Source organism: Pezoporus wallicus, unplaced genomic scaffold (assembly GCF_028554395.1).
Source record: "Pezoporus wallicus isolate ANWC-B61680 ecotype Strahan unplaced genomic scaffold, APGP_CSIRO_Pwel_v1 contig_3488, whole genome shotgun sequence".
Lineage (NCBI taxonomy): Eukaryota > Metazoa > Chordata > Aves > Psittaciformes > Psittacidae > Pezoporus > Pezoporus wallicus.
Genome location: NW_026635397.1, coordinates 1313904 through 1338448, shown reverse-complemented (window position 1 = coordinate 1338448; position 24545 = coordinate 1313904). Strand labels below are relative to the sequence as shown.

The following is a 24545-nucleotide window of genomic DNA, read 5'->3' as shown; positions in this document are numbered from 1 at the left end:
TTGGATTATTTTCTTGCCCAGCAATGGAGTTGCCCTTAACTACATTATAGGTTTATGACAACTAATTATACCTATAGCATACATCTGACAAATATGTATCATCAGTTAAGAATGACCTTAAAATCTTAACTTTAGGAAGTAACATATACATTAACCTAAGCTTTGCCATGTTAAATACAGATAACACCTTATGGATTACTGACTTTAGTATCTGCTGGTCATTAACAGTAACTGTGGCCAGCATAGCTGAACAGAGCTTTGGCTACCTTCTCTGTGTAAGACAGAGAAGATTCCCAGAGATTTTAACTAGCCCAGACCTAAAATGGTAAATATTTGGGATGTACTGAAAATTAATTAGAAATCACATCTTTAGCAAAACAAGGGATTGTTTCCTGTCAAATCCCATGACAGTTTCTGCTGAATCTTAAAACTAGAGTCTTAGGAAGGAAATCTAAGTCTGGTGTCAGTTACTGGAGGGTTCACAGCCAAGCACTCTTTTCATGGTGGCCGATAGTAGGAGTAACTGCTTAGTAGGATGTAAATAGCCTAGTTTATGAGGAGGAAACCTATATGATCACAGGGATGAAAGGAATTAAAACAAAATACATATAATATGTTCATTTCCTGACCTCCATTCAGGAGCAAGAGAACTGATGTTTGCAGCTGTGCATTCTGACTCTTTCCTCTTTATCAAGTGAATAATCAAAGAATATAGGGGAAAAAAATGATACCTGTGAATGAAAAGAATCTTTTCCTCTTGCCAGTGTTTTTATATCCCCCATTTGGGTTCCCCTTTTACTTTCCATGCTTCATTCCCTTCTGCTGTGTCCAAAGGAAGCGGGTGGCAGGCAGACACTGGTTCACACTGATAGATAGGCAGCAAGCTCCAAAGGTCAAGTCCCTTTGATGTATGATCACGTCAGGCCTCTAAAAAATGACCACAGATCTTCATGTGTAAATATGTTCAATTTGCTTTTCTAATGCTGCATGACTTAGATAAACGAGAAGACCCAGCCATCCATTATTCCAGGCCCATCCCAAAGGAGACCTGACTTTTACTGCAATAAGTATCATTTCTCTTATAATTATAGCTGGTTTAACAACGTCTGTGTTACTTTCATACAAAGACTGCTTTGCAAAAAGAGTCCATCTGAAGTTCCAAACAATGCTATTTAGAAAATTTCAATTTTGTAGGCCTAAAAGCATGGAAATACATGGAAATACCAAGCATTGCCCAAAAGTCTTTTGCTTAATTCAGTATTATTTTTTTTGCTGTCTACTTGCTTCAGAAAAGATTATGTATCTTTTCTGGAATTCGATTCTATTTCATCCTTTGCTTGATGACAGAGTAGAGGCCTATGTTCCAGAGGTTTTTCTTGGCTCAGAAGTAAAGCTTCATTATTATTATTATTTATTAAAGCTTAATTGCAGAAACAGCATGATTCCCTCAGCACATGTTTTCCTAAATCTCCAATAAATCACAATTTGCAATACTGGTTTAATTTGTAAAGAGAAGCGAGCCTCACTAAGAGCACATAGATCTTGATAACTGTTTCCTGATCTTCCTCACATTGCTGCCACAATGCCGTTTACTACCAGCTCCAGCATGACCGCCGTAACCACAGTTCCAGGCATAGGGCTGTGTTTAAGCCACACTGACATTGCAAGAAAACACATTAAATCGTCTTGAAAACATGCTTGTGCTGTCAAAAACCCTTATTTCCTTGCTCTATTTTACCCTGAAAGGTCAGTTATAACATACCATTGTTGCAGTTTATAAACCAGGGCATACTTCCACTTGTCTGTTTCTGGCATTTATAAGTTCTCCATCACTAAACACCCCAATTGGAGGTTGCTGTGATGGGTTCATGTTGCTGTGGTGCAAACTAGCTATGAGCTTGGTGTAACTGGATGTGTGAACTGGATTTTGGCAACTGCTTTGTCTCAATGTGCTGCAAAACAGCCCAAGCCTAATAGTGGATCTACACTCAGCACTCACCCTAACACTCTACTAACAGGATAGCCCCTGCAGGAAGTTACACTTATAATCTCAGAACACAGCCTGCTGGAAAGAGGAATAGCTGTTTGTAACGTAAAATGTTAGGATAAACAGTTTTCGGTCAGACTGATTTATGGAAGGGTAGGGGGAGCCTAGGAGCAAGGAATACAAGATGACAAGACAAAATCCATCCCTATTTAGGGGCTTAACCTACTGTTACAACTCTGAGACAGGAGCAGTCCAAAGGCCTGGCTATCCGCTTGCTCATTTTCTCGTAATGAGCACAAGTAATCAATCCCATTGCAGCCAAGTGCTCTACATGTTTAAACAATTCATAGGAATGAGCCCTGCGTGCTTCGGACACACACACGTAAAGTCTTTCTTGTCTCTCAGATGCAGCTATTGATTTATAGTTAACACACCTCTCACACTGCTCTATTCAGTGATTTCAGACCTTACCAGAGAGTTGGTGGCACAATACCTGCTGTGTCTGATTTTCTCACATAGTATTTCCACCATTCATTCTTCCTTACTCTACATCCTTTTTGCATGAAAGGATCTATTTGGTCTTAAAAACAGGCCCTGTTCTCTCCTTGTTACCTCTTTTAAACATACCCTAATTTAGGCATGTTGTCTTGGGTAATGCTTTTATTTATATCTGAGAAAACATTCTACCAAACACTCCTTGTGCTTTGAATTCCTGATAAATATAATTCATTTCATCCAGTCAGGGAAGAAAATCGGCATTTCCCAGAATAGCCTTCTGTGTAAACACCACGGACTGCAGCTACATAAATACTAGATGGGATTTAACCAACTGCTAACTCCACGACTGAGTGACATTGAAAAGGTTTCTTCAGCTCTTGAAAATGGGCAGTTACAGCAGTGGTCCACACCAGGCCGGCTTTTATCAAGCATAAGATTGACTTTTGTTTTACTTGCAACCTGGATGACGTTTTAGATGTCAGCACAAAGTTACATGTTATTTCACCAGGCGTACATGTGTATATACATAGTGATAACTAATCTGTCCTGTTTTCAATACACATTTTAAACCTGCTTATTTTGGAACTAGGAGGATGCTGGGAAGCAAGGCAGCTGCTAAATAATTTGGCTTTCATTGGCTGGAGTCACACTAAGAGTGAAATCACTGCCTGGCAGAGTCCAAAGCATACTTGACATTGTTAATAGAAGGTTAACAGCATGGCCAGGTATAATATCAGAAATAAACATGACCAACATTATCTAAACTTACACAGTCATGAGTATGTTTTCTTCACTTCAACTTCACTTTATCTTAATAGAAAGTGTTGCATGTCAATAGTTTTATAAATATATATTCTACAAAACAGTCATTTTTAATATTTTTTTCCAATAAGGCCTCTCCTACTAATGCTTTGTTTGAACGCATATGACACTTTAATTGGCAAAGCCTATTGAAGTGAATCATATAGTAGAGGAGCTTTAATGAATGCAATACATTTTGCTTAGTTGTGCCTTTTTTTGTGCCTAATTTAGGAATTCAGCCATATAATTGATGTGGCTATCACCATTTGTGTACCATGGCACTTAGATGAATACAGTCCTCAGAAGACAAGAGACCTCTTTAAAACGCATTCCTTCCCACAGCCAGACAAAATACATGGAGAAAAGCAAGAACCAAACTTGTAAAGATAATTTGCATCACAGTTTAGAAGCCAATAGAATAACAGCGATAAGTAACAGCACCCCAGTTACTTAGGTGGCATGTTCTTATAGTCGACTAGTAAGGATTTACTTGCCCATGTTCACTACTGCTGAAAGTAACCACTAAAACCAATTACTTTAAAACTACTTACTTTGCTTAGGAAATAAAATCCTCCAGATAAGCAAACTGTACTATAGTACTTAAAAGCTATAGCAAAATGCTACACAACTACTGTATCTTTCAAAAGATTATGGACAATCCTCTCTGTAGCAGAGCATTTACTGAAGAAGCCCCGTAAAACCATGCGGCATGTGTTTTAGCTGTGCTGTTTCAGGGCTAAGACAAGACACTGCCCTAAATTAAGTACCCAGTAATAAAAGCTGCAGTAAATCTACCTTTCAGACATAATATGAATGCTAGCCTTAAAACGTGAAGTAAAATGAAATGTATTTATTTCATTGAAATGAAGACCATCTTTCCTTGTAAGTGCAGTCGTAATGGAACAATTGAAGAGCAGTTAGTTCCACAGCATGGGACCTGCTATATGCAGAACTGTAGCCTTAAGCATGTTTAGCCAGGCTGCACACCTCTAAGTGCTTTATAATGAACAATAAAGCAGTCTGTGTTGGAAAGAGCTGTTGAGCTGACTAAGCAGGAAGACAGGCTAGGAGAGTGATCTGTGCAGCTGGGTTCCTAAGTCAAAAGGGAATATCCACAGGGACTTTCATCACATCAGCTTACCTGGGAGGTGGAGGAAACCTCTTCCATCCTTCTACTGGTGGGTCTTTTGCTTTCAGGAAACCTAAATTCTCTGTGGGGAGGATGGAGGATAGAGGATAGGAGGAGGAAGGAGCAGAAGAACCTTACAGCACTCCCTTCAGCATACTTGTGACTGATGAGTTGGAATAAAACTCTGCTTTAGACAAATGTCCATTTTGCCTTATTAATTTAAACAAGGATTTTAAAGACAAAGCCTATCAAACATTAGATAAGCATTTTAAGTTAATGGACCATGTAGTCCTATTTTCCCACAAACTCAGGGATCTTCACATTATGTCCCATTTCTACAGCAACATCAATTATTAATATGTATACTTTTGCTGACAGAAGGCCACACTAAAAATGTGAGTTTCGTTATCCAGTTCTGGGTCATTAACTGTGAAAAGCTTGTAAATATAATGGTTTATTCACATGGGAAGCCTTCATTAAGATGCATTATTCTACAACTGATGGGGCAGCATTGCATTATCAAGTTCACTGTCTCCATTTAATATTTGTAATTTGTTTCTAAATGAGTTGCTGTTTGTGGGGCAAGTTAACAAATTTGAATTTCACATGGCCAAAGAAATGTCTTAAAGATGGGAAAATGCTTCTTTACCCCAAGGAAAAGCTATTTATTAGTGGCTTACACTGTCGAATACCTCCTCTTGATTCAGAAGCAGAAACATCAGAGGCGCTGAGAGAAGTGATGTTAGAAATAAATTGGCTTTTGTCTTCCTTAACGTGCATGTTAAGTGTAGAGGGCCATGAAAGCAGCACGCATTGTGCTGTCTCAGTATAACTCTCCAGAGCAAGCATGTGGACGCATGGAAAGTTGGTGTGCAGCACTACAACACTGGAAGGCAGGGGTCAAAGACTGGCCAGCGTGGAGGCATTCCTGCTGGAGCTGTTTGAAACCGTCCTCTCACACTGTCCATCTGCCTTGGCACTCCTCCTGCCATTGCACTGCCTGTCTTCTCTTGCATCCTAAGGTGGCCAAAGCTTTTTCAGACATCCTTTCCTTCTGATGTCTGCTCCTTGACAGGAGAACAAACACTCCACCGGGGCTGTCATACAGATGCTGTCTCTGAAGATGCAGGAGTGCTTGAAGACCTTAGTCCCAGGTTTTGACATTGTCTCTTCATGGCACCATTTCCTCACTGCTGTTGAGTGCTTGCCTCCTCTTCCTCCCCCAGAATAGGAGCCAGTGTTTGGCTCCTGACATGCGCCAGCCTCCTGGCCTTCACTCAAGAACAGGCTGCAGTGCGTATGTTCCACATTAGACAGCCACAGATCCTTCAGGACTCATTTATCACTGCCAGCTCTGCTCTTCAGTTCATGCTCTCCCTCACACATCTGAGCTGGAGCGTGTTACTGCCAAAGCTTTTCCACTGCAGGAGGAGCCCTATGTTTGGCAGCTTTCTCCACCAGCTTTAGAGGATGTCATCTGCTGGTAATGCATCTCCCTGCTACTCATTGCAACAGCATGCCTGGCAGTGCCAACTCCTGCTCAGATCGTGTCCTTTCCTGCCTGCTCCATCATCTTATCTTGTTGGCTCCTCTCGAGCACCTTACCCTCCTCCCCAGTTTATCTGCCTATCTAGGTCTGAGCCAGCTCTGCCTTCCCAACTATGGAAACAATTAAGGAACAGCACATTTCACATTAGCCATGTGAATGCCTTCTCCTCCATGCAAATAAACCCTTTTCCATTTACCTTCATTTAGGAAAATATTCATAACATACAGATGAATAGGATTAGAAAAAGAAGATGGTCAAATGAGAGTATAATCTTACCAGTTTTCCCTGTTCCCATTCAGTACTTCCTTCAGTGAGTTGTCAAAGATGGATAGCTGGACTCTTGTTGATAGAAGCGGTTCCTCTTCCTTTAATTTTCTTGTAGGAAAGCAGCTTTTGGAAAAGGAAATGACAAAAATATGAAGGGCAAATACAAGAGAGCTCTTTTCATAAGCTCTTCTACAAGGTTATATCTGTACTTCAGCCTTAGGGCTCTGAGCACAGCTCAATATATCAGGAGATAAATTGATAACTGTGTGGCGCTCAGACAGGTGCCGTACAACTATTTACGCAGGGCTTGGCTGGATTTTGCCAACCAGAGCATGTTCTGTAGCCTCGTTGCTATCAGCATCCAAGCCAGCTGGATGCTGACTCAAGTGAAGATATAAGATAGTATACAGAGACATGGAAGAGTTGTGCTGGCTCATGTCTTCAGTAGCAGCACTGCTGCCCATACCTCTAGGCAGTCGTACTGATGGGAACTTCTCTAAGAAGCAGTTCCCCTGAGCATTGCTGTAGTGAAACAAATGGTTGAGTAGGAAACTGCCTAGAGGGAAGGGGATCTTGTTTCTAGATCTCAATCTGGGAAGCAGGCCTCGTGGGTGCTTCTCTGGTTTCCAAATGAGCCCTGAGAAAGCATCGTCACATCTGGCTATTCTGAGGTTCATTTGATATTAGTGAGGGAGATGATGCTGAAAAACAAAAGAAAGAGTAAAAACAAATGCTGGTGAAGATTGGAAACACTTTCATGGAAACTGAGAAGTGACCAAAGGTGACATCTCGGGGTGAAAGGCAACATTTTGGGTTATAGGGTGCTGAGGCATTGGCAGAGGGTGCCCAGAGAAGCTGTGGCTGCCCCATCCCTGGCAGTGTTCAAGGTCGGGTTGGACACAGGGGCTTGGAGCAACCTGCTCTAGTGGAAGGTGTCCCTGCCTGTGGCAGGATGGGCTTTAAAGTCCCGGTGATTCTATGATGTCTTCAGGAAAAGAGCACATGCAGCCGCCTTTTGGAAGTGTGCTGCTCCTCTTTTTACCTCCTGAATCTCTTCTCCCTGGTGGCCCTGACAAGTCACACATTACAAATGCAGGGAAAGCAGTAAATTGCCTTCCTGCACTGGGCCTCTGTGCTTACTTTGGACAGTGTGCAATCCCACTGTATCCTTTCCGAAACCAAACTTGCTTGGCACTTGTTAGTGTTTTTTGGAACCTGGTCGAAGCACAGAAAAAGTTCTTAAATATAAGCCGGCCCAGCCTTAGATGGAAGCTTTTTTGTCTTTACAGGAGACCTCTGGAATTAGAGCTTGGAACACACTAGAAAATACATCACCAGAGCAAGAAGCATGCATTCCTAAGTTAGGCTGAGATGTGCTGATTAAGGATCGGTTCTGTGCATTCCAAAGGTTTCCACCTTTGGCCAGAGCAGAACTATACAGAGGTTTTATGCAAAGCAGCATTCTGAGGCTTTTGTTCACATAAGCTGCCACCTATGTCAGTCACCAGCTTTGAAGAGTAAACCACACCGTAGTACAAAACCAGGTTATCATCTGTTCCAGTCTTAAATCTGACATATACTATCAGACTATGATTAGTACTTCCCAACTATGTGGAAAAAAATCCTTCTGGAATTGCAAATAAAACCCCAAAGCTAATTTACAAGTTAATTTTTAAAAGAGATTATTCTCTATACTGCCAAGGTAGAAACAGCTCATAAAACACTGGGAGCATCTCAGCTTTATCAACCACTGCAAACTAAAAATGCAAGGTTTCAGACCACCCACACAGGTGGGATTTTTCATGCTTCTGTATTTGCATACCAGCAAGACTTTCATTTTCCTCTCTCAAACTACACATGTAAAAGCAATCACAAAGCAGAAGTCAATGTAAGACTTGAAGCTGGCTCAGGAGCCCTTCTTGCCAAGGTTATCAAATCATGGGAAACTTGGGGAGCTCTGATTTTTATTACAGTGTTTGGGGGGTTGTTTATTCTTTTTGGTGGCTGTTGTTCCTCAAGGGAAGTTGATTTCCTACAGGAATAGGACCAGCTGCAACAAAATACCAGGAAACCAGTGACCAAGCAGTGCATATAAAAATCAAAGTGAACAAATTAAACACAATGCTGGCTAATTAAAACTTACCAATGGGAAGTCCAAACATTTGGAAATTCAATTAAAAAACCTTTGGCACCCTTCTGACATGGATAAAGTTGGCATTTGCAGAACAGCAGCTTTCTCACCTGTCTCATTGAGATCCTAGGATCCCACGCTGAAGGGTTGGCTTTGTACATTTCAGTGTTGTTAATTAATGCTGAAATACTAATAATAGACCATTGTGTGCATCCTGGCAAGTTTTATGAGTACAAGATTTTTCCTGGCTTACTGCAAAGAAATTAAGGCTTAAGCTTAGATTCGCTGTCAGCCTGGCTTTCCAGTTCATACCAAGTTCTTTTAATTAATCTATTCTATTTTCTCCTCTTGTTTTCAGAGCCTACCTCCTCACTTAAAGTCAAAGAGTATTCTGCAGATGGATGCTGGGCAAGTAAGCGCCCTGCAAGGTGAGATCCAGGAGAGAGATGATGAGATATCCATCAAAAACAAGCTGAGAGAAGTGGAGGGGCTCAGCATCAAGGAAACTCTCCGGGATCAGATTGGCCAGTGTTTCATTGAGTGCCGGTGAGCAGAGATAGACACTTGCCCCTTCTTAAGCCCATTTGCCCCAAAGAGCCTGATTTTGCAGTTCTTACAAATTGCAAAATCCATGTTAAGGTGGTGATCCTGGTCCCAGCTGAAGAGCTAGTACTGTGCCTGCTGCAGAGCTAAGTTCCTGAGCAGCAGGATTCCTAACTGGGGAAACCAGAGCAGTGATACACTGCTAGCACAGTCCAACAGAGACCAGAGGTGCATCTTGAAAGTCTGACTGCAGAATCAGGTCCACAGACATTAAAGTGCTTTGGAATTACATGAAACATACTTAAAGTTGAGGAACACTATCTGAAAGATAAGGTTTAAGAGAAAAAGTGCAGTTTTCCATGAAGTATAAGTATAATTATTTGCCATAGCAAATCACATCACGTCACTGGTTCTGCAATCCAGGTGCCTGCTGCTGGTATTATCCAGCAAGCCAATATGAATCTGAAGTACTTTTGTACTTGAGGCCTGACCTTCAAGACACTCCTCCAAATGTAACTTTACTTAAGTAGTGCTGCTGATCTCAGTGAAACTTCACGTCTCAGTAGAGTTAAGCACATACACATTTTAAACCGAGTGCTGACATCTGTAGTTCTCTCAGGAAGTTTACTTTACCCAAAGAAGTTTTAAGACTGGCAATTTTAGTATGGCAGCACTTGCACTGAAGTATATAGAGCCTTGTACTAATAGGCTGGTTTTATGGTATAAGTGTTTTTCTCCAGGACTTACCCCATCAAGAGGGTTGGTATCTGAAAGTAAATAGGGAAAGCACCCTAAAGTTCCAGGATTTAGCAACAACATTTCAGCTGCTCTGCATTAAACTGCTCTGCAAAAACAATTCCAGTGTTTCTGTGTCTTTAGCTGCTTGGTGATGTTACAGACCTTGATTTTGTCTTGTGGACTAGTGTCATGTCCATTCATCATTCAGTGTACTGGACCTGCCTTCAGCATGCAGCTTCCAGTTGGAAACACAAACGCGTTCTGATGAGATCCTGCTCTATTTATCGCTGTCCTGCTTTAATCAGGTTTTAGTGGCTATATGACAATATAGTGTTTGCTAAGAAAAAAAGCATCACCATAACTATCACAGATCTGCCACTATATTTCTATAAAAGCTGTTTTCTCTTCTGTCTCTTTTAATACTCAAAACTCCAGCATGTTTTTTTCCCAGTCTAGCTCTCTTTTAGCAAGAACTGTGATTTTACAAATCTCAGTTATCACAAAGCACTTCCCCAGTCCCTAAATCAACTCTGTTCCTAGGGCCGGGTCTGCACGGTTCTTGAGCTGCCATTTCCTGCCACTCCCCACAACTCCCAGAATGTTCTGAGGAATAGAAAGATCTTATTTCCTTTGCTAAATATTACTCATCTAATAGCAATTCTCTAACACAGGTCAATTGTGTCCAATTAACTTGACTCTAGAGCTTGAGGAGAACTAACTGAAATACTGCGTGAACCCATAACTGTGTTTCTACAGGAGATTAGCAGAGAACAGTCAGTGTCCCAGAGAATAAGGCTGAGCCATAAACCTCTTTAAAGACAGTTATGAGACATTATTGAAAGTAAAATCCGTTCCATGGAGACATGTAACAGCAGAGCCATCTAAGAGTCTAACCAATCCATTTGGAGGAAGCTGAAGCCATCGTTCAAATCACGGGAGGTGGAGAGGGATGGCTGAATGAGCAGTTCATCAAAACCCTTGCTACCTAATGTATAAACCACCTTGGTCTCATGTACCTACAGAAGACTCTGAAGATGTCAGGTGGAGTGTAAATGCTGAGCTTTCTTATTCAGTAGCCCTTATAAGTGAGATGGGACCTCGTTGCTACATTTATATCCCACATGTGCCCAGGGGCCCAACTTTATGTGACATTTCAGAGATATAGGCAGACGTAGTCAGTATCCCAGCATATAAATATGCTATTAAACAAGTTATAAGGAGTTCTTTAGCTAACCTTTAAGTTGTCTGCTCTGGTCTTGTCAGGTTCAGCAGTCTTGAATCTCATCTAGACTTAAAAATTAACAAAGATTAAAGTCTGAATATAAGCACTACATTAACTGACCTATATAGCTTTACGGATATGCTTTCCCGAAGCCAGTGATTGTATTAAATGGGACTAATATATACACACAGAGTTAATCAAGGACACCACTGCTTACAGACAAGCCTTTATGCAGACATGTTTTGCTGCTGCATATGAGATTGACAAGGCTGGAGGGGAGCTGTTTTCTGAGTCTAACAACCACAGACAGAGCTGCTTCTCTACCCAACCATCTGAAACAATCTATATTAATAGTTAACCAGAAAGCAGTTTTAAGCTAAATCAGACCATTTTGATAGAAAACAGTTACAGAGATTCTGCAGGTACAGTTATGTGGCATGCCCAAGTGCAGCGACATCTCTGATAGCACAGAGGCAGTAACAGACTTGTTGCTGTGAGAGCAGTGTTTGGTCACACTCCCTGTTTCTCCTTTTAAACTGTCTATCATGATCTCTCAAAATCAGCAAGCCAAAGCTAGACAGATCTCATTGATAAAAGCCATTGTGATGATTTAGCAGTGTGGTAGATAAAACCCCGTGCCCAGTGAAGCCAGTGGGAAAGCTGCCATCAGCTTCAGCAAAGGCTGGACATCACCCAATAGCTTAGTTCATTGGAATCCGGCTGAGTGATGCAGTGAGTTACAGGGCTGAGAGGAATCAGAGTGAGCTCCCTGCCATCACGCTTTTCACAGGGGGCTTCTGTTTAAGTGACCAGAATAGTTTTACCCACAGACACATTCACTTGCATCCAAAATAGGTTAAAAAGAATTACTAAACCCAGCAAATTTCTCCCCATGGGAGCATGTTTGTCAGGCAGAGCCAAGCGTTCTGTGTGGTGCCTGCCAGAGACACTGCAGAACTAGGAGTTGTATCCTGCTCCTTCCTGCTGGAGAGTGGGCCAGAGCTGCAGATTTACATTATTACCTGCCAGGATGTATTCTGGCTCTGCACTAAGCCACGCTGCCAGATCAACAGCTAAATGTAGCTTATAAATTATTCTTGTAACTAGGCCTTTTGACAGAGTCTCCCATTTTCCATCCTCTATTAAATAAACAAGATAGTTCAGGGGGAACAAAGATTCTTTTGAACAAATTTTGCTGTATATACTAAAAAAAATAAACCCAAACTTCCATATTTTATCCTCCAACTGGAAAGGGATGTGCTAGGAAATGCAATTAGCAAGTATTGTCTTTCAGCACAGCTGCTCTTAGATTACAAAAGCAATGAGCACATATTAAACTTCTCCACTTGTAAGAACTGGTATGAAGATTTACCGCCTTCTTTGCACAAGGGAACAGGCATGTCTTCAGTCAGTTCAAGAGCCAAACAGCTTCTTATGAGGGTAGGTTCTAAAGGAGCAAAATAAAGCAAAACCCGAAGGAATAGATAAATGAAAGTGTTCCAGTTGCTTATAGCAATCCTACTACAGAGAAAACAAACAATTTTGGATAGAACACTGTGCATTTTGCAGCCTTCCCATGCATCATTCAGTTTATCTGTGTTGACTGCTGTGGAGCTCTTATTTGCTTTGCAAATTACTCATATAAAGTATGAGTACTCATAATAAAGCTTTCTAGACTCCTCTTTGGCCTTGTCTCTTTGCACCATATGAATACCGCAGTACAAGTGTTCCAGAATTAACAGTTGCCATGATTATATACATCTCAGCCTGGATTTTAATCACTTGACTCCCACAGATTCTGTTCATTAAGAACAGAGTTTCATATTAAGATACAGCAGTTGCATAGCTGGGGTTTTAGTTTCAATTTCCTGTGCCATTGCAGACCAAACCCATTTTTCTCTAGTTCCCCATTTCAAGTTTTGCACTGCATACACTAAATCCATCATCATAGGCTTCACCACTCTTTACCCACCAACAGTTCCCAAATCACACATCTTCCTCAGAGTCATCCCTAAATTAAATCTTAAAAGGGGTGAAGAGAAAAGGAGACAAGGATCCCCTTATTATACAGAGAGATATAGTAGCATCTTTGTCTAAGAAAAGTCTTCTCTGACAGAAATCAATACAAAGGATAAGAAATCAAGATGAGGTTTTTATTACCAGAGATAGCCTCAAGAATCACAGGGGAGAGCCTAATACACAGGCTTTGCTCTAATGTGTCTTATGCCCTCTAGCTGTAACAAATTACGCTGTGGATTTCTTGGAGGATTTATATGCCAATGCTCAGTGCTCTGGGGAGCATTTCATCAGTGGCATTGCTGACCTAATAACAGGGGATCTAAGTAATAGCGACTTTTATGTATGTTATGTGTTATTCCCACAGATTTGGGGATTGGTTTTCTGGAGGAAGGAGGAGGCTAGGGGTAAATGTGCTTTCATAATAGGTTTACACTTTACTGATTAGCTTTGAATGATCTTCTCGCTCTGCCTGCTGACTTGAGTACTGTCAGGAAAAGAATTGGCCCAGCTTCATGGTGAGTGAATGAGGCTCCTTCTGAAGCAGGGGGTTCCTGCGCTTTATTTATTCATTTGGAACATTCCTGACAGCCAGCCCAGGCTTTGATGCAGAGGAAAGGGGAAAGAAATAGGAAGTGATCATGTTATATTTCCCTTTTTCACAAGGCTGTTTTGTTGAGCTGAGTTTACTGCCAATATGCCTGTCCATGGGAGTCCCTAGGTAGCAGGGGATGGGGAAGGGGGAGGCGGGAGGAAGATGAATGAGGAGAGAGGTTTTGCACTGAAACTCCCCAGAATAGGGCAAGTATTCATTTGTGTCAGGTACTGCCTGTATCACATTTCACACTCTGTACACACTGCTCTTGATGAAGCTAATGTTAACGTGCATGAGAAGGTGCCAGGCAATCCATCAGCAGCTGAAGCCTTGCCAACAGGACAGAGACAGATGAACATCGTCAGTGCCAAGCAGTGCCAGGCCTCCCCACACAACTCTGGTTCCGAGGAAATTGTCACTCTAAGTCTGTCTGGACCTGTGTTGTTTTTCAGTCCCGTCTCGCTCATCGTTCGTGCCCTCAGCCTGCCAGAAGTGCTTTCCAAGTAGCATGGATTGCAGTCTCTATGCAGTATGGCAACAGCTCACAAAACAGCTGATAGGAAAATTGCTTAATAACCAAGTTTAGTGCAGTGAAGCACTGTGCAGACAGGTCTCTTAAAGAGCAAGCTCCAGTCTGGAAATCCTTGGAACACAACCAGAGACATCACAATCCCTTAATCACAGTTCTTTTCCCATACGCTGCCCTGTTACTCTGGAAGGTGCATTCCCTTCCTCTCTGTCACTCCAGCAAGGGCATTTCTTCTGTAGGAGCCTACCAAAAATACCTCTCTGATGTCTAGTACTTTATATTCAGCACAGACAGGAGTTACTGCCCACAGGAGCCATTTATAGATGAATGATGAACCACTCTCTTTCACCTAAACCATATTGTCATTACTTGTTTTCCCTGTCATCATTAAAGGATTGTCACACACTCACAAGCCACTTGTATGTGGCATCCCACTTGGAGCTGAAACTACTTGCCAGAAGTAGCTGTGAGCTCAACATAAAGATCAGGATATTCTGCAAATGGGGAGAAGTGGTTGTCTGAAATGTCATCTGGTGAGCATGAGCAGAACTAAAGTAGAAAGAGGTCTGTATCTGCCCCATGGTTTTCTCCTGTCCTTACCTGATCACTGGGGTTGAATATGTCTCCTCCTGTCCTCTTCTACTTTGTGCACTGAAAGCCTACACAAACCAAATTCTTTAGGGAATAGTACAAAACAAGCTCTTTCTGAAACACTTACAGCCAGTCTGCGTTGTGTCTCTTCTCTGAGTCTTCTCATTTTCCTTGGAGGTGAAGACAAGCTCTGTGGGACCCAAAGCTCTGAAAGAGGATAGCACAGGCTGGGATGTCTTCCTCTCCCTAAATACTTGATCTTCCTGCAAAATTACAGATACATCAGTGTGAGACAACGTCCATTTTCTCTATCAGTCATTTCGCTTCTGTTTCCTGACAGAGCAAATAACTTCAGATTCTGCAAAGGCAGCAATCTCCATGTCCTTACAGTCAGTGCTGCTACAAAGTGCCCTCCAAATGCCAACAGGCCATTATGCAGAAACAGCTTACATTTAACATCAATCTCCCTGACCATGGCTAAAGCCTGCTCCCAGATGTTGGACTGTACCTCATGTAGACAGTCAAAGCTAGCTGCGAAATCCAACAGAGCCATGACAGCACATAGCAAAACCTGCCTAGGACCATCATCAGTGCTCTGACAGCTCGGTCATGCTGAGCTCCTTGCTGCAAGCAGCCATGCTGCTTAGTTCAAGTCCCTCAGGCATCCCTCAGGGATCGGTGTTGGGACCGGTCTTGTTTAACATCTTCGTCGCTGACATGGACAGTGGGATTGAGTGCGCCCTCAGCAAGTTTGCCGATGACACCAAGCTGTGTGGTTTGGTTGATAACACCGGAGGGAAGGAATGCCATCCAGAGGGACCTTGACACGCTTGTGAGGTGGGCTGATGCCAACTTCATGTGGTTTAACCATGCCAAGTGCAAGGTCCTACACCTGGGTCGGAGCTATCCCAGGCACAGCTACAGGTTGGGCAGAGAAGAGATTCAGAGCACCCCTGCGGAGAAGGACTTGGGGGTGGTGGTTGATGAGAAAATGAACATGGGCCGGCAGTGTGCGCTCGCAGCCCAGAAAGCCAACCGTATCCTGGGCTGCATTAAAAGGAGCGTGACCAGCAGGTCGAAGGAGGTGATCCTGCCCCTCTACTCTGCTCTTGTGAGACCTCACCTGGAGTATTGTGTGCAGTTCTGGTGTCCTCAGCATAAAAAGGACATGGAACTGTTGGAACAAGTCCAGAGGAGGCCACGAGGGTGATCAGGGGACTGGAGCACCTCCCGTATGAAGACAGGCTGAGAAAGTTGGGGCTGTTCAGCCTGGAGAAGAGAAGGCTGCTTGGAGACCTCATAGCAGCCTTCCAGTATCTGAAGGGGGCCTATAGGGATGCTGGGGAGGGATTCTTCATTAGAGACTGTAGTGATAGGACAAGGGGTAATGGGTTAAAACTTAAACAGGGGAAGTTTAGGTTGGATATAAGAAGGAAATTCTTTCCTGTTAGGGTGGTGAGGCACTGGAATAGGTTGCCCAGGGAGTTTGTGAATGCTCCATCCCTGGCAGTGTTCAAGACCAGGTTGGACGAGGCCTTGGGTGATGTGATTTAGCATAAGGTATCCCTGCCCACGGCAGGGGGTGTGGAACTGGATGATCTTAAGGTCCTTTCCAACCCTAATTATTCTATGATTCTATCTGTGAGAACTAAAACCCTGCCTTTGGGCTCCCGGGTGAGACAATCTCCAGGACTTATTAATTAACATAATTAGGAGCTGTAAACATTAACAGGTAACGTTCAAGCCTTACCTAACACATTCTTAAAGCTTCCACTCAGTACTTCTCTATTGACTCATTCTGGCAGATGTCTTTAGGGCTGGAGTGAGCAACAGAATGGAATGTAAATGCATCACTGGGCTTACCGGAGGAGTACCAGAGCAAATACTCCACCAGGTTTCTTTAAACAGAGAGAAAATAAGTTATCATAAGCAGAAGGATTGTTTGTATATGGCAGGAGAGAAAGGAGCCCACAGTTTTTCAACCTGTTTTCCCATTGTTTGGCATCATCTAGCTACCTTTAACAGCAAACAAACAGCACTGCTTCAGTCCTTCTTTCTTGCCTATGGGAACACCACACTGTCCTCTTAAAAGTGTGAAAGCCTCTAATTCCAAAGGAGGGACAACTTCCTATGTCCATCTGCAGTTAATCTACTTCATTGGGTGCCTAAGGATTTACAGGAGACATGGGACACCTCTGGAAGCTTCTGTGCAGTGGCAGAAGTTGCCTAACTCAGTGTATGCTATAAATTTACGAGTGTGCTGACGTGAATGGAGGCAGGTTGATGGCTCGGGGCGGGGGGGGGGGATCAGCCAGAAGCCCCTGGATTCATATATTCTCATACTTGGTGAAGAACATATAAATCTCAGTGGCAGGTATCTGAAACAGTAAGACCGGTTGAACTCTGGTGTCATGCCTCCAGAGAGGCATTGATAACATCACAAGATCTGCTTCCTAAATCACCACAAATTCTGAAATGTGTTGGCTTTCCAGTTCTGTAAGGCTCCTTACATTTACACTTCAATTTGATTGCCACTTCTCTGCAGTGATTAAAACCACTTGCAAAAGGACTACTGCTGAGCTTTAACTTTATGCATTGAACAGTCAAAGTTTGAAATAATGAAGGAACAAAAAGAAGATTCTTAAAACATCACAGGTGAAAATCAACCTTCTCAGGGAGTTTTCAACATAAGAATTCATCCTCATCCTCATTTAATCACCAAGTGCACTGATGCTGCATAAGCGCATCTTCGTGAGCTTTCAAACACTACTATTCCCTTCCAGATTAACATGCAGATATCTCAAATCCTAAAGTCATTAGTGATCTTCCCTGGATGATCTCTTTTCCATGATAGTTTGCTTCCTGACTTCATTGCTGAAAATAGGGTCAGGTCCTGATACTGTTTAACACAGCTAAGGCTTCATTCTAAGCAGATTCCTATCAGCTTCCAGGAGGATTTGTAGAATAAGACACTTGTTTCTGAGGAAGTTTATCAATATCAGGGCTTTCTCAAGGGTGTCACAGGCAGAAACACATATTCTTGCTCCCCAGGCAGTTCAGCACCAATGCAATATGGGGGTAAACTATTCCAGTGCCATGGCACTTTGGGCTTTGTGATTTCCTCAGCATCCTGAGGAGTGCTCAGAACTTCAAGCATCTGCAAGCACATCTTCATCTCTTCATCAGGCATGATTTGCACTGCACACTTCTTGCCATGCTTGCATATAAATTATGCATTAGCGACATTAAAAGCTCATTCAGAAAGCCATAATGACCATGGTTCTTCTTCAGACCAGTCTGTCCTCCTCCACTTCTCAACCTGCTTGCTTCTAAATCACTTTGCCCAGAAAGACTTAACCTTTTCCCCACCCCACTTCACCCCAGTTTCTGTCTCTGCAGTTTCCAGCTCTAAAGCCCTAAACACTCCAGTGGCTGTAGACCAAAAGCAGGATTGTCCAGAGCCTACTTGCTCAGCCTGTGGAAGCAAGACTTTTGACAGGGACAGCAAGGACATTGCTGTTCCACAGGGCAAGAAGAAACTCCATGTTCTAAACCTTGGGAGAAAAAGGAGCTTCATTTAGACATTTTCATGTATTTAGCATAAGCAGAATTATGCCTTTAACCTGTCTCCATCTTGGGAAAACCTGATTCATTTGACCCATTATTTTCAGACATGTATATTGTAAACCAAATACCAAACACCTAAGCTTTCAGTCCAAATAGTTAATAGCTTGACAAATCCTTGGCCAGCTGAGAACCAGAGCTTTGTAATGGATAGTGTCAGGCAGGGACACTGGGGAAGCGCTAGAACCAGAAGTGGAAAATCACTCCAGCAGGTTTGGTGCACTGCATTGCACAGCTGCTCACAGGGAGAAGAACCCAGATGAGGTTATTCATCAGGGGTTAGAATACAAGAGGGAGGAGAGCACTCACGTACTCGAGGGACATCCCCCAGGCAGCTCCAGAACAGCCACCGATAGATGACAGGAAGCAAGTCTTGCACGACCTCCCCCCCCCATGCCCAGTCATTTGGCTTTCCAAGTTCCTCTTTTGGTGCCTATTTTTTCCAGGTATTTTATAGGGATCCATAGCCTCCCCATCACAGACCCAGTTCCAGCAGGCTAGGCAGTGTGCTGTGGAGACAACCATAGGTGGAGTTCTGCACATACAAACAGGACACCTCTTTATTCTACCTCTCTCACTCACCAGAGCACAGTGTGGGACATAGGAGTGAATGGACGCAGCACGTAAGGCCAAAGCACTAAGCATCAGCCCAGGCATTTGGGGGTACAACTGCTGCTCAGGAAGAAGAAATCAGAGGACCAAAACCTCAATCTTAGTACAAGGACAAGTTACTCTGTCCTGTCCTGCTGGTCCTTCTATCCCTGTTCTTGCCCATCCTGAGCACTGTTCTGTAGGATGAATTACTGGCTTCATTTGCTGCCTGCTTTGTGATTTGCAGCACTGCAGAAGCAACACTGAATGTTACAACACACTTAGATTAGATTCCCTTTTCTGCCTTCTTCACGTGGCTGAAAATGACCCACAGATACCAACAGTCCTTTGGCCTTGAGCCTGAGCCTCCTGCTTAGTATTAAAGCTCCTAAAAATATTCACTCCTTGTCTGTCTGGAAGGCTGGAATCAGCTAAAGTAAATAGCATTACTCTGAGTTGGTCCCATTTGCAAACAAGGAAAAGCAGTCTTGTAACTAATTAGTTCTTTCTCCTCCAGTACTTGTCTTGTACCCATCTATAGTAATACTTGGGGATTAAGAGTCTGGAAATGCTAAGTGTTACCAGCTTAATGCAACACACCCCCCCACACCCCCCCGATACCCTCAAGGACACTTCCCAAACGTGATTTGTTTGTTGTCATAGATACTCACACAAACAGTTGCATTCCAGGGCTCGCACTTGCCAGCAGCAATAAGCTCTACATGTCGTAAAGAACAGACTGGGCTGTTGCTGGCAAAAGCTGCAGCACTGTGCCCTGTTCACTAGATGTGTTCGGTTCCAGTTCTCCCACACTGCACTTCCTTTATCCCTGTCTCAAGCAGAGTCCTACCACAGGCAGAAACAGACAAGTGGGGTATTTAACACTGATAGCTAGGGCCTGATTTTCACCTCAGAACTGGTTTCTGTTCCAGTAATCCAGCCAGATACCTACTGTGCTTGGCCAGAGGCGCCCACTTCACCTTCTGATCTGTTCTTGGTTTGATCAGCAAAGCACAGTCCTCATCAATAAGAAAGAAAGACAGGGATGAATCCCAAGGCGAAGAGGAAGAGACCCAGCCCAGCTGGTTTTTTCACTCCACTGTGACAGGGAGAGGTGTATTCCCCAGCAAGTTAATACAGAGCAGGTAGAAGAACCAGTTTTCCCCACTTCCCCATTTCCAACAAGCAAAATGAATGAAGATCTGCCGGAATACAGCAATAAGAAACAGACACAGAAAAAAGAACCAGGAGTCCCACTGGTGCCTGGACAGAAAGGCACTGACAAGCCAGTGGCTGGCAGAGGAGAGGTGTTTGAGGGATATTCTGGGAAGAGAAAGACTAAGGAAAAGCTTAGAAGTAAGGAGAATAAAAATGAACAAGAGGAACAGAGCAGTGGCTCCCAAGCTACAGCCCTTGCTCCACAGAATGATCTCTTTGGAGAAGCAAGCAAAGGAGGTAAAAAAGACATTTTCAGCCTTGGCTCTGCAGAATGCAGAGAAGAAAGGGGCCATGGACTGACACAAGCAGAGCAAAGGGGTAGCAGAAACAGGCACGAGGAGCTGGAGAGGCAGAACTGGAAATGGAGGGATGAAAGAGGCATAGAACTGGGGGGGGGGGGAGGGAAAAATAGGGACAGTTAGAACCAAAAACTGATAGAAATCGTGAAGTGTGTCCACAGCAAAGAAAAAAGAGCAGCACCCAAATGTGTATGGCAGCAAGCCAGCTCAGGTGGGTGTCTGGAAAAATACTGGGTTGTAAGGGAGTCGTGTTTGAGTACAGAGAGGGTGGAGGCATGCAAGTGGCTGGGAATGGCAGCCTGTTATTCTTTGTCTGAAGAGAAAATAGATTTGCTTCTGAAATCCAGTTGTTTCACTGTTTTCACTGGCAGTGGGGTTTTCAGAGTTTACATACTGGAGACCATAGCAGCAGAATGGCTGATGGAATATAAGGCTGAATATCAGGGCGCTGTGGCATCAGTATGCCAACATCTTTAACAAGCTGTTGACAAGTTACTTAAGTGCTGAATTCCAAGCAAATTCCACACACAGAGACATGCATCATCTAGCACAGGAAATCCAGGCTTACACTGGAAATGGGGCTAACATCTAGCACACCTCTAAGAGCACTTCCCTTCAGTCTCTTTTCTCCTTGCCCTCCATCACCTTTATCTTGGACAAAATAGCTCATCTCTTTTTGAGTCAACCATCAAATAAACAATTACACTCAAATTCAGCTGCCACAACATACCACTAAGATTGAGAGCACAACTTCAGTGAAAGTAGGTTCTTGGGTGGTTAATAAAACATCCAGAGGCATTTAAATAGAATGAGCTTATGCCCTTCAGTTTGGGGCATCGTCAAGCATGCCAAGGGCACATGAGGCAAAACTTTTGTTCTTCTGTGAGCTGATTATTTCCCTTGAGAGCGCTAGCACTTTGTCAGGTGGGGTGTATTCCATGGGCTGGTAAGCACCTAGGCAAACTCTTCCCAATACAAAGTTAGCTTTGAAGTTCATCTGACCCAATCCTGTATTTGGACTGAATCATGCCTTAGTGCTGACGAGGTTGGAAGGTAGCATTTCTGTGGGCAGAACAAGACCTTGCCTGAAACCTGAGGCACATCCATTTCTTCCAGAGTCAATGTGTTTCAGTTTTACTGAGGATTTCAGCACAGGGAAAGATCAGTCAGACTTCATCAAACACATTGGGTTTATTACCCAGGTCAGAGTCCAGGACTTTGAAGTCGTGGTGCATTTCAGCCCTGTGCAGACACAACAGAAACTATAACTATTTATACTACGTGACTCTACACACACCCAGCTATTAGCACCACAAACTAGCTGTGTTTTGTCTGCTCTGTCAGGCATCCTTAGGGCTTAAGCAAGAGCATTATTTTGAGTTACCATCCTAGGCTGAATAAGAGACATTTAACAGTGCCCATCAGGGGGGCTGCTAGTTCTCCTTAGGTTCTACTTGTACAAAATAACTACATCAACACAGTACTATTCAGTAAGAGCCCATACCAAATACCATATTGTTTGACTTGGGCAAAGAGCATAAAACCATAGAAGAGCTGGTTCAGGATTTTTACTGAGGTATTTACCTAATCCAAGAAACTACATTACCCTCAACTAAAATCTGTTCAGATACTCCCCTCCCTCTTCATAGAGCATCTCACTGACTCAGCAATCCTTTGGTGGTTGGACAGGAAGTTTACTCTTGTTTTGTGCTCCCCATCACATAGGGAAACTGGCTCTTTCCCACAGATTTTTCTGGAAAGAGTTCTAATCCAGCAACCACTTTTAAAGATACTGGTTTAAAGCATAGCTGTAAGTTAAAGGCTGCAGCCTGTGTAGCTGCAGGAGTCCTCACCGTATTCCAAGTCAAAATACAATTGCTTCAAGGGAGCAAATTCCATAGCCGGAGCTCTGCCATCTTTTGTATTGCATACATGTGCTTCCCATCATGGGTTCAGCTCTTAGCTGCTACAGAGGGGGTAATGCTGTGCCCAAAATATCATTTCACCTTGATCCTCTTCTGGGAAATCATGTATAATCATGGGTTTATTCTTCATGTATTGCAAGGTTTGCAGTTGCAGGAGGCCTGGGAACCAGTGGGAGTGAAGGTGGGAGCAGCTGATTGTAGCCTCTCCCACGTATGTGCCTGTATTTCATTCCTGTCAAAACCTAATCTTTACATTCTTTGCCTGAGGGAGCTCTGCTATCCTATAATAAAGCCTTTCCAGACAACTGATCCTCTATGCAGGCCTGTGAAACAATGCATTTAAATCCCCAGTACTGCAAAAACATATACAAAAGTAGTGTAAGATGTAGTAAGTGAGTAAACCTGCCCTTCAGACTGCACTTTCCACACCACCTTACCTCTTACACCACTTTGGTAGAAGGAAATTACTGACATTCAGGCACTGTGTTTCTACCACGAGTATGGGCTGCAAGTCCAGCTCCAAATTCCCAAAGGACATCCCTGTGCCTGTAGGCCCTCTCTACCAAGGAGATGCTTAAAAAGCACATTACTAAACCATCATGTAAATGAGCAATAACAATAAAAAAGCTCCATTTTGTGCTTATAACTGATTAAATTTGAGTGCATCCCACTGTGTAGGTTGTGTAGAAGACTTTGCTCACTAGAGCACGGCCAGAGCCCTACAAAAGGTATTCAATTCTGTATGGGGCTCCAAGATTATCCCTGATTTTCCTGTATTTTCCTCACACTTTTTTAAATCACCAAAGCAGATATTCTAAACTATTCTTCTTGCTACTGAGCTGTTTGGTGGTTAGCATTGAACATGAGTCTGTAAACATGTGTAACTACGTACAAATTCTCTACAACATTCTCCCATATCGATCCCATTTTTCCCTGGTTTTACACCGTGTACACCTGACTGTGATTTATGCAGATAAGGCTGCACAAGCCAATTGGGATGGACGTTGAAGACTCATGCACTGTGACTGCTTTCATATGCATGCAATTGCCATAGATTTATAGTGGAATTCTTCATTTAAACAATTGTGCAAATGACAGAGAACCGGATCTCTTGGAGTGACAAGAACATTAGAAGCAGCAAAGCACAGCAGCATGTTTGGTTGCCTTCTTTAAGACCATCCTATGTGTTATTTTCAGCTTCTTATTCCCCACTGAAGTTTTTCTTCTGCACCACAAGTGCTTTCCAGTCTTAGCTTTCCAGTCTTATCTCTGAGTAGTGCCATTAGCCCAGCACTACAGTATTGGTCTCAAATGAAGTAGCAAGCCACTCTCCCAAGCAGTAATGTGATGCCTGACAGATGCTGATTACACATTGTCCTTTACAAATGCTTAAAGTCAAGTCATGGTCAAGCACCAGGTCAGGGGAACGGTGATCCATGAATGGCACAGCCATGATATAGTGGTTGGAGAGGACAGTATGCACATACAGATCATCCAGGGAGGCAAAAAACAAGGCAAGTTAGGCTTATGCCAGACTGGACTGTATTGCTGCATTGACACCATAGACCTAAGGCAGATTTAGAGTTCTAGCTACTGAAATGTGTCTGGTGCCACCTTCAATATCACCTCAGATTTATCCATCTTTATCGTGCTGTGAAATGATGCAAGTGGTTATAAACCAGATAAAAATCACATCATTTTACCCCTCTTGCATCAGGTAGGCCAGGTTATCTTAACCACTGACAGAAAGGGTTATGTATTACTCTTATGTGCTGTATTTATCCTAGTGTTTCAATAAGGGTAGATCAAAGCACAAGGCTTCTGTGATCATTTTCAGGCTTAGTCCCCAGTTTTCCTGACAGACGTAAAGGGTGCAAATGCTGCATATCACATGCAGGGAGTTGGGCATGCCCCAGGTGCATTTAATTTATTATGCATGCACACAGCTATCCATCCAGCACATAAGCCATAGGTTCAGGGAGAGCACAGTCATTTCAGAGAGTGCTAATATCCTTGAAATACTTCAATTACCTTTCACAGTCAGGTGGTGGCAGAAGGAATACAGCACCAGCACAACCATTACCATTGCAGAACAAGGACAAGGGACCCTGAGAGAGCCGACACGGAGCTTAGGTGCAAGTGGCACTTCTCCAGGTGCTCAACCTGCCCAGGGCACCATTTCTCAACCGTTCCCAAAGCATTATCTTCAGGTTCAAATGATGGGCCAGGGCAAAACACTTTAAAGCAGCCATGCTCATTCTTACAGCCTTCTTTCCCATCCAGAGACACATT

At 43.2% G+C, this 24545-nt stretch overlaps 1 protein-coding gene across 1 annotated transcript in view; it reads left to right on the top strand.

The window, feature by feature from the left end:
- The window catches only part of IQCA1 (IQ motif containing with AAA domain 1), a 95643-nt gene that overhangs the window by 17113 nt on the left and 53985 nt on the right, over nucleotides 1-24545 (top strand). Inside the window, exon 6 of the mRNA XM_057422577.1 lies at nucleotides 8721-8908. Within this exon, the coding sequence (XP_057278560.1) occupies nucleotides 8721-8908 (188 nt within the window). The remainder of the gene's footprint in view (nucleotides 1-8720; nucleotides 8909-24545) is intronic.